Below are 9521 nucleotides of genomic sequence, written 5' to 3'. Positions count from 1 at the left end.
AAAATATTCACTTTGCCGAGTGCCAAACCTTAGCACTCGGCAAAATAAATTTTTTTTTGTTTTTTGCCACCAACTTTTTTTATTAGATTTTTATTTGTACCATGAACAACATGTTCAAATTTGGCACAATTTCATTGCTGTTTGCTATATTTCTTCACTTTATTTCGTTTTCTTGCAATTATCCAGAAAATGTAGGTTTGAACTATAGGTGCATCGAATAATAGTTTTGATCCATTCTAAAAATGTTATTCTTGTTTGTTAGTGTCACTTTATGCTAAATCAAGGAACTGTCTCCAAATTTCGATCAACGTGCTCACGGGGCAACGTCGCGAACTTGCGTGCGAGTGGTTATTTAATTCTATAAAATTCAAACGAATCCCGAAAATCATGAAACTTGGCGAGATGTCGTGATATCACATGCATATGCGGTGGTAAAAATTTGAAAACGTTTGGAGGGCGTCATCACGTATGGTGTTCACAAACGATGGAGATGAGGCGGAAATGTTAGACAATATTGTTAGTGATGACGACACTTATGATCCGGCCGCTGCCAATCCTGAAGATTATTTCTAATTCATGTAATACTATATTATTATTATTTTCTAGTTATGTTTCGTTCATTTTGCATCTCTATATTTGTCTATATTGTCAAAACTGGATACTCTTTGTATTTGCAGGCACTCGACAAAATGCCGGGCGGAAGGTGGACCCAGACCTGCAACTCGCTCTACGCGAGGACCACTCAGGATGCGGAGGCGGAGGCGGAGGCGTCGGCGAGGAGCCGTCCGGCCCGCCGCCCTCGCGGCCATCCGAGAAGGGCGGTGCAGTCGTCTGCCGTCCCCCCGCCCGAGGAGGACCGGACGACGACCACTAACGACGAGGACCAGCAGCTGCCCCCCCAGACAGGAGGGGGTGACACTTCCTCTGGGGGTGGCGGGGGGTGACACTTCCTCTGGGGGGTGGCGGGGGGTTCCACTTCGAGCACCTCATCGGCACCGTACTTGCGCGGGTCCTCGCAGCTCCCGACGCGGCCGATCCCGTTTCAGAGGAGGCCGGTGATTCGTCCCAAGGGCGACAAGTAAGTATCCGTTCATTTTGCATCTCTTCTTGTTCATATGCTGAAAACTGAACTGCGGACTAACAATTCTTCTTACTGACTCCTGTAGGAACTGGGAACTTGTGTCTGGGGGCGATCATCGGCAGTGCAATGGGATCCTCGGCAGCCTGATCCGCCTGCACTACCCTGGTTTGGTCACCCACGCCCAGGTTGAGTCACCTCCCTGGACGTGGGACCACTTCAACTCCGCCGTGGACGCCGTGTACGGCACCGTACAGGAGCGGATCAGGCGTGAGTTCTGGGTGAGTCTACATCACACTACATTGCTCAATACTATGGAATCATTAGACGTTCTTGAAATAATGAAAGGACACATGATGTCTGTATGCAGGACTTCTTCACGTTGGAGGAGGGGCATGACCCCGCCTGGGTGACGAAGGTGCAGGACAGGGCATGCAGGGGCCGAGTCACGGACCTGTACTACGAGGCGAAGCTGCAGTGCCACATCAACCACTCGTGCGACGTCCTTGGTCGGTACCCGGGGAAGAGCGAGGCCAGGACCATGACACTCACCAGGGAGCAGTACCTTGCAGTAAGTTATAAAACATTGTTACTGACTCATTCCATGAAGAATAGGTAGCCTTCATTTTATATTCTAACATTTCTAATACAATACTTGATGGCATGCAGATGTGTCCTTCTTGGTGCGCCAGGCACAGAGACTGTTGGGCGGCCATCGTGGACAAGTGGGTCTCCGATGAGTGGAGGGAGAGGCACGCCCTCCGTCGGGAGTGCCGCCTGCAGATGGGTGGGCCGGCGCACCACCAAGGCAACCGGCCCCTCAGTTCGTACGCCCAGGCCTGGGTACACGCTACGCACTTATTTATTTATTTGTTCTAACGCTCAATTCTCATTACTTCTAATCGTCTTTGTGTTTTCCTCGCAGTCCCAGTCACATGATGGCCAGGAATGCAACGAGTTCATGGCGTACGCCATGGCACACAAGGGCAAGGCGACAGCCCCGGACACCGTCTACAACCCGGAGGACGGGCCCGAGGCGTACAGCAACACGAGCGTCCATAGCAAGCTCACCGACTACGCCTCGGCGGCCCGCGAGCGGCATGGGGAGGACTTCGACCCCGCCACCCAGCCCCTTGATACCGACCTCGTGATGAGGCTCGAAGGAGGGAAGCAGCACGGCCGGTACTGGATGGCCTCCAACATGGTCGACTCGACCTCTGTGCCCAACCTCGCCCAGATCCGAGCACAGAGCACGAGCTCCTCCGTCCCCATTCGACCTCGGCAGGCGAGCACACTGCAGCAGATGGCGGCACTCCAGGTTAGTTCTATTTCATTCGCCGTTCATTACTTTTACACATGTACCTTGCATTTGCATTGTTTAAACGTTGGTGATTGAATATTGCAGGCCACTGTGGAGAGGATGGAGGCCGAGAGGGAGGCCGAGAGGGTCGAGAGGGAGAGGGAGAGGGCCCAGAGGGAGGCTGAGAGGGCCGAGTGGGAGGTCCTGAGGGCCCAGAGGGCGGCCGAGGCGTAGAGGATGCAGGACATGTTCTCATTCATGTCGAGCCTCGGCACCACTCTCCCGGGTGTGGTGGTGCCCCAGTCGCTGCTCGCTCCAGTTGTGCCTCCTACTCCTCCGGCTCTAGGCACTCCGGTGAGTATATATATGGTTGATCAAGTCCTTTAGCTTGTGTAGATACTAATGAATTCAATTCTCCTTTGTGCAACAGTCGTCGGGTTCGAACCCGACTCCTTCGCCTCAGCACACACACCCCGGCTGGACAGGTCCACCACCGCACGGAGGTGCCCCTTCAGGCTCCCATTGGGATCAGTGGCAGTAGGTGGTGCCCCTTCATGTTTCACTGACTTTTCTTGATTTAGGACTTGTGTTGGATGAAGACTTCTTAGATGTTGTCATGGATTTGCACATTGGATGTGCGTGTGATGGATTATGCAGGAGGATGTGCTTGTGATGGATGTTGAATGTGCTTGTGATGTATTATGGATTATGTATGCGTTTTGTGTGATGCTAAATGCCTGTGTGCTGTCTCATGTATTATATATGAGTTTTGCGTGTTTGCTTTCGAAGGAAAGCAACAAACAAAAAAAATTGCAAATTTCCCAGCTTTGCCGAGTGCCAACACTCGGCAAAGAAGTCTTTGCCGAGTGCCAGGGGTGTGGCACTCGACAAAGCTGGGAAAAAATGCCGCAAAAAACAGCCACTTCCCCAGTTTTGCCGAGTGCCACAGCCTGGCACTCGTTTTGCCGAGTGCCACAGCCTGGCACTCGGCAAAGAGGTACATTTTGCCGAGTGCCACAGCCTGGCACTCGGCAAAGAGGTCAATTTTGCCGAGTGCCAGATGGTACCACTCGGCAAAGACTATTTTTAAAAAGATTTTTAAAAAAAAATTATTTCTTTGCCGAGTACTCAGCCCTGGCTCTCGGCAAACATTCAAATTTTGCCGAGTGCCAGTCCCTAGGCACTCGGCAAAGCCGGCGTTAAATGTTGACGGCAGTTATTTTTTTGCCGAGTGCGGGCTTGGCACTCGGCAAAGACTTTGCCGAGTGTCGATTTTTGGCACTCGGCAAAGAAATTTTTGCCGACAAAGTCTTCGCCGAGAGGCCTCGACAAAGCCTTTGCCGAGTGCGGCACTCGACAAAGCCTTTGCCGAGTGCCCCCAGCACTCGGCAAAGAGGGCGTCTGCAGTTGTGTTACCTCCATCTATAAGTTAGGTATTGTATTGGTACCAATCCCAAGGTAACCAAAGCGTTCCATAATGGTAGTATCCAAATAATTGTCATTAGATTTTTTTATTTGGTATAGGAGTAATTCTATTTTTATAGTACATCTATTAGATGTCATAAATCTTTGTAATTGACTCTCTCTATAATTTGGTCAAACTTAAGATGTTTTGACTCTAAAAAAACTTAAAATAACTTATAATTTGGAATGGAGGGAGTAACATTTCGGTGGCTTTGGCTTCTACCCAAAAAACAGCTTTGGCTTTCACCATTTTTGCTTTGATTTTGGCTTCAAAAGCCATTCTTGTATGTGCTCATTGGTAGAACTTTTTAATTAAATTGGTGCAGAAGCCACAACAGAAACACTGCCAAAGAAACGAGGCTTTAGAGGCTCCTCCTCTCTCCCAGGACAATCTGCAAGGACCTAAGACGTTTCTCTCGGTGCTACAGTGTGCTGCAATTCTGCACGGTAGCCCAAGAGTTGGTTCCAAAGCAAGGTGAAGCCTCACCAAATAATCCCTAAATTAATACTCTCTCCATTTCAAATTACAAGATATTTTGGCTTTTCTAGATACATAGCTTTTATTTACAATAAAAAAATAATATATCTAAAAAACCAAAAAGTCTTATAATTTGGATAGTCCTTATGCCCTTTTAGTAGGACTTTTGTTGAGAATTCCTCACCGGCTTAATCAGAAGCTATGCTAAACATGTGAAAAACAGCTTGAAAGCCAAATTAATAATAAAAAAAACGATGAAATTGAAATGGCCTAAAAAAACGAAGCCTAGAAAATGTGGGTTATCTGGTTTTACCGTTTACGGAGAAGCCGAACCCCCACCAAAGAAAGTCTTAGGGTCTGTTTGTTTGAGTTTCAAGCCTGCAACTTTTGGTCCCTTAGCTCAAAAGCTACCTTTGTGACTTCTGGCTGTTTGTTTTTTTTTATTGACTTTGTAATAAATTTTTAGTTTCTCGGCACACCAAAATTCACAAAAGCATCTACCAACGTGCTTCTTAGGTTTTAGTATATTTCCTTAGAAGTAAGCCTTTTAACTTTTAAATTAAAAGCCAGTTTAATATCTGGACTATTCATTTTAACGTCAGAAATTTTTTTTTAAACAAACAGGCCCTTAGTTTCCGGAAATCTTCCCGTCGGAACGATCGGACGGGAGCAGCGTGCCGATGACCCGAAAATCTTCCCGTGCGCCGATGCCGGGAATCTTCCCGCGCGCCGATGACCATCGATTTCACCCGAGCGGCCCATTGTCTTGCGCGGCCCAGCCAGTCGAGCGCGATTCTTTTTTTTTCGACTGAGTCGAGCGCGATCTGCTGCGAAGGCACGTAGCAAGGTACGGTCCAGCAAAGGAGGCGATTCTTTTGCTTAACTCTCTCTTTCTTTTCCGATCTTTTTTTCTTAACTCTCGGTAGGTTGATATTTAGCTTCTCTTTTTTATTTTTATATTTATTTTTTTCTTAGCTATCTCATTTTCTCTTTTCAATTATTTTCCTTGTTTCTCTTTCTAATTATGTTTTTCTTTGATTCATGCTTTTATTTTTTATCTTTCTTTATTCTTTCCTTTTCCTTTTTCTTTTCTTTTTCTTTTTTCTTTTCCTTTCTTTCTTTTTCGTGCATCATTCATTTTTTATTTCTTTTTTATGTGTTTATTATTATTTTCATTTTTTATATTTTTTACCTTTCTTTTATTTCTTTTTCTTTTTTCTTTTCTTATGATGTTCTATGTTGTTTTTTTATGTTTATGTAGTATAATGTGATGCTCTATGTTTTTTTTATGTTCATGTGTTATATATGTGATGTTCTATGATATTTTTATGTTCACGTGGTATACATGTAATGTTCTATGATGTATTTTGCGATGTTCGCGTAATATACATGTGGTGTTCTCGTAGTATACAGGTGATGTTCTATGATATTTTTTGTGATGTTCTCGTAGTATACATGTGATGTTCTATGATGTTTTTTGTGGTGTTCACTTAGTATACATGTGATGTTCTATAATGTATTTAGTGACGTTCACATAATATATATGCGATGTTCTATAATGTATTTAATGATGTTCTATGATGTCGCTAGTGATGTTCACTTAGTATACATGCGATGTTCTATAGTATATTCTATGATGCATGTGATGTTCTTTAAAATTTTTCTCTATTACATATTTTTATTTTTTCTTATGCTTTGCTCTAGATTTTATTATTATTTATTTATTTATGTATTTATTTATTTTTATGTATATTATAATACCAATTTCATATACGTAAAACTAAAATACTGTTATTCTAAACCGAGAACATTATTCTTACAGAGACGGAACATGGTTATCTGAACCTAGGACATTGTCTCTTCAGTAAAAAAAATGTTCTATCTTCATGAGAGAAATGTTCTTAAAAAATTTTGAATATATCCATATGAGATCTTGTTTTGAATGATTTATCGTAAGGAATACGATGGTGCAATCGGATTTTTATTTGAATGAATGGCTTAACTGTTATGACTTTTTTAGTTCGTTGAAAGTTCTATGAGAACGGCGTCAGAGAGGTGGGCCCTTATCTACTTAAATTAATCGGTGGCTCTAGAGATCCGTCAGCATGCGCTACCGCTAGGGATGAAAACGGTCGCAAACAGGTCGAAAGATCTCTCAACCGTTTTCTACTTCTACATTTTGAATACGAAAACGAAAACGAAAGCGGTAAAGTCGGACACGAAAACGAACACGAACTTACGGAATATCAAAAATTTCAAAAACGAACTAATTCGAGCGGAATTATGTCGAATACGGTCGATATACGAAAAATCAACACGGAATATTGACCCGTAGGACAAGTGCATAACAATTAACAAGTACATAATAATTAACAAGTTCTACAACTTTCTTAAAAAGTATCTCCATTCGACACGACGTAAGGAAGATATGATTTTTTAAGGCAACAAGCGCTTGTACGCGATTAATATATCGCTGACTTTGTTTAATTTTTTTGAACATCTTCAAGACATCAAATGAAAAAACTAAGAATTAGAAAGTTGTAGATCTCGTTGAGAGCTACAATTTTCGTATAAAAATCATCTTCATCCGAGATCGCATGCAAAAGATATAATTTTTCTAAGGTTGGACTTGTAGTGGGCCAAATTTGGTTTAAACCGAATTTCGAAACCGAATTTCAAATTCAGGATATTCCGAATTAAAAGTAGAAAAGTAGAAATCGGTCGAACAAAGCCTAAACCGAATTCAATCCGATTTCGAATTTGGTGTTCCGAATTTCGAATTCAAATTTAGTATTCCATATTTTATCCAAAAATACGAATTCGCACGGGTCAAATATAGAAAACGATGCTGTTCGGTTCGGGATATTTTCTTTATGTTTTCATCCTTAGCTACCGCCCTTACTTTGCGCGGGAAAGATTATCGGCGCGGGGTTACTGTCCGGTCGATCGGACCCTAGGACGCCCCCTTAGTTTCCGTCCACATCAATGCTCCGCAGTTCGGCGCAGCGCCACAGCCCGTGGTTCGCTGGGCCGCCCGGTATTTTCTGCACAGCGCAAGCCCATCGACGTACGCACATCAGGCATACATTTCTTCCGCCCGTGAGAGGGCCATTAACAGAGCTCGCAAATTGAAGAGGCAGGCCGTGAGAGTTTGTTTAAGGCCCATAAACAATACTGGGCTGTAAGATCCATTTATGAATTTCTGGGCCCCTTTGCTCGCTGCAGCGCTCTCCCTTTTTATTGAAGCAAAAAGTAAAATAACAACGGGAAGAAGAGCTGCCTAACACGACGGTGGGCGGTGGCAGCCGAAATGGGCAACATCTCGCCACGTCCTGTTCGTGGCTCGCACAACATTCAGAGGAACGAGCGTCGCGTCCATCCAGACACGCCCGGGGAAATAGGAGAAGGGCCGGGACAGACAGACCGCGGAGACGCCGAGGCCGGACACGGGAGGGGCGTCGCCACCGCTCCCTGAATTTGTCTGTGCGGTTTAGAGCCCTCGCGCCTCCTATCTTTGCTCCCGAGCTCACGCCCTGTCCTTTAAAGAGCATCCGTCTCGCTCCCGAGACGTCAACCTCTGCTTCTTCCTTCCTTCCCCGAATCGCGAGCGAGCGAGCGTTTCCTCTGCTCCGTCCGCGCCCGTTTGCTCATCGGTTGTTGTTGCCTGCCGGCCGGGGACCGCCAGCACGAGCAGCGGCTAGCCAGACGGGCGTCGGTTTGATCCAGGCCGGAGTCTTGGCAGGTGCAGGTGCAGGTGCAAGCGCAGAGCTCGATCGCCATGTCTTTCACCGGCACGCAGGCCAAGTGCAAAACCTGCGACAAGACGGTCCACTTCATCGACCTCCTCACCGCCGACGGCGTCTCGTACCACAAGACATGCTTCAAGTGCAGCCACTGCAAGGGCATCCTCTCGGTACGCATGCATGCCCTGATCAACTCCTCACGCGCATTCGATCGCCTTCTTGTGATGTGCGGCAATGCGCTGCTCATTTCCGTCCAAAGAAATGGAGCTTTGCTTTATTAGTTTTATTTGATTCATTCATCTCGACAGATGCAAATGTAGAAATGTGGGCTCATTTTCCTTTCTGCATGCGTTCTCCTCTAGATTAGCAGCTACTCTTCCATGGACGGTGTCCTGTACTGCAAGACGCACTTTGAACAGCTCTTCAAGGAGACAGGGACCTTCTCCAAGAAATTCCAAGGTAATCTACAGCGCATCAACTTGTCTACTGCTGTAACGTTGCACTCTGGTCCTACTCCTGAATCAATGAACCGGGGCGTTTTGTACCTCAATCTGTAAAAAAAATTACTGCACATTTGTCTTCTTCTGAACGTTACACATATCAAACATTCTGACCCTTCCGTTGTGCTACTCAGGTGGAGCATCTTCAACCAAGAACGACCAGGTACGGTTCCTGAAATCTTCGAAACAGATGATTCCAATCTGACAAGTTCTAAAACTTTATTGGTCCGGTCATCATCAGTAATAGTTGACTACTTTATGCACGATGCCAATTCGAAAACCTCTGCAGGCAAAGGCTCCGAGCAAGCTATCATCTGCATTCTCTGGAACTCAAGATAAATGCGCAGCCTGCCAGAAAACCGTGTATCCATTGGAGAAGGTACAGGAATGCTGTTCTGTAACTCTGGCAAACAGTAGCACACAATTATCTGATCAAATCAATCACCACGACTAATGCTAATTTTGGCACGCGTGATCTTCTTGTTCAGATGACGTTGGAAGGCGAGTCGTACCACAAGAGCTGCTTCAAATGCTCGCACGGGGGCTGCATCCTGACCACCTCCTCCTACGCCGCGCTCAACGGGATCCTCTACTGCAAGATACATTTCTCGCAGCTGTTCAAGGAGAAGGGCAGCTACAACCACCTCATCCAGACGGCGCAGACCAAGAAGAACGAGGCTGCGGAGGCCGCGTCGGAGCCACCGGCGGATGCAGGCGCGGCTGAGCCGGAAGCACCCGCGCAGTCGGTGTAGAACAAAGATTAGCAGCAAACGCAAAGAAAAATAGAGCCGCGTCTTATTTCCTATATATACGAACTCTGCATTCAGTAAGTAGTTTTCACAAATATATGTTGTTGTTATGTTTACCTTGTTCTGCCTCTAACTGCAGCTTGGTTTTGGTCAGTCTGGATTGTAACACGTGCATGTTGAATTGCTTATTCTGTATTATGAGGCTCTGG

The 9521-nt window shown here is 45.6% G+C and overlaps 2 protein-coding genes across 3 annotated transcripts; both read left to right on the top strand.

Annotated features, from left to right (window-relative positions):
* The first annotated feature begins 1652 nt into the window (after window positions 1-1652).
* On the top strand, window positions 1653-3451 carry LOC136474383 (uncharacterized). Its single transcript, XM_066471973.1, has 5 exons — window positions 1653-1921; window positions 2004-2396; window positions 2484-2732; window positions 2809-3233; window positions 3376-3451. The coding sequence occupies exons 1-3, from the start codon at window positions 1742-1744 to the stop codon at window positions 2610-2612; spliced, it is 702 nt and encodes a 233-aa protein (XP_066328070.1). The 5' UTR covers window positions 1653-1741; the 3' UTR covers window positions 2613-2732; window positions 2809-3233; window positions 3376-3451.
* Window positions 3452-7584: 4133 nt separating this feature from the next.
* Window positions 7585-9498, top strand: LOC136477809 (LIM domain-containing protein PLIM2b-like). 2 transcript variants are annotated; one of them, XR_010764100.1, is made up of 6 exons: window positions 7585-8233; window positions 8426-8522; window positions 8698-8726; window positions 8853-8942; window positions 9052-9389; window positions 9467-9498. XR_010764100.1 is itself a non-coding variant. In XM_066476065.1 (5 exons), the coding sequence occupies exons 1-5, from the start codon at window positions 8099-8101 to the stop codon at window positions 9313-9315; spliced, it is 615 nt and encodes a 204-aa protein (XP_066332162.1). In that variant the 5' UTR covers window positions 7586-8098; the 3' UTR covers window positions 9316-9498. The 2 variants fall into 2 exon arrangements, 1 of the variants encoding a protein (XP_066332162.1); XM_066476065.1 differs by having other exon boundaries at window positions 7586-8233; window positions 9052-9498.
* The last annotated feature ends 23 nt before the right edge of the window (window positions 9499-9521 follow it).

This window comes from Miscanthus floridulus, chromosome 8 (assembly GCF_019320115.1).
Source record: "Miscanthus floridulus cultivar M001 chromosome 8, ASM1932011v1, whole genome shotgun sequence".
NCBI lineage: Eukaryota > Viridiplantae > Streptophyta > Magnoliopsida > Poales > Poaceae > Miscanthus > Miscanthus floridulus.
The sequence above is the reverse complement of the archived record's forward strand: the minus strand, read 5'-3'. Positions and strand labels throughout refer to the sequence as shown.

What these genes read in the sequence shown, in the direction of transcription:
- LOC136477809 (XM_066476065.1), top strand. Translation starts at nt 8,099, where the DNA reads ATGTCTTTCACCGGCACGCAGGCCAAGTGCAAAACCTGCGACAAGACG. An exon ending in CTTCTCCAAGAAATTCCAAG is followed by an intron (nt 8,523 to 8,697) that starts GTAATCTACAGC and finishes TGTGCTACTCAG; the next exon opens with GTGGAGCATCTTCAACCAAG. An exon ending in CTTCAACCAAGAACGACCAG is followed by an intron (nt 8,727 to 8,852) that starts GTACGGTTCCTG and finishes AAACCTCTGCAG; the next exon opens with GCAAAGGCTCCGAGCAAGCT.
- LOC136474383 (XM_066471973.1), top strand. Translation starts at nt 1,742, where the DNA reads ATGCAGATGTGTCCTTCTTGGTGCGCCAGGCACAGAGACTGTTGGGCG. An exon ending in GTTCGTACGCCCAGGCCTGG is followed by an intron (nt 1,922 to 2,003) that starts GTACACGCTACG and finishes TTTTCCTCGCAG; the next exon opens with TCCCAGTCACATGATGGCCA. An exon ending in AGCAGATGGCGGCACTCCAG is followed by an intron (nt 2,397 to 2,483) that starts GTTAGTTCTATT and finishes TGAATATTGCAG; the next exon opens with GCCACTGTGGAGAGGATGGA.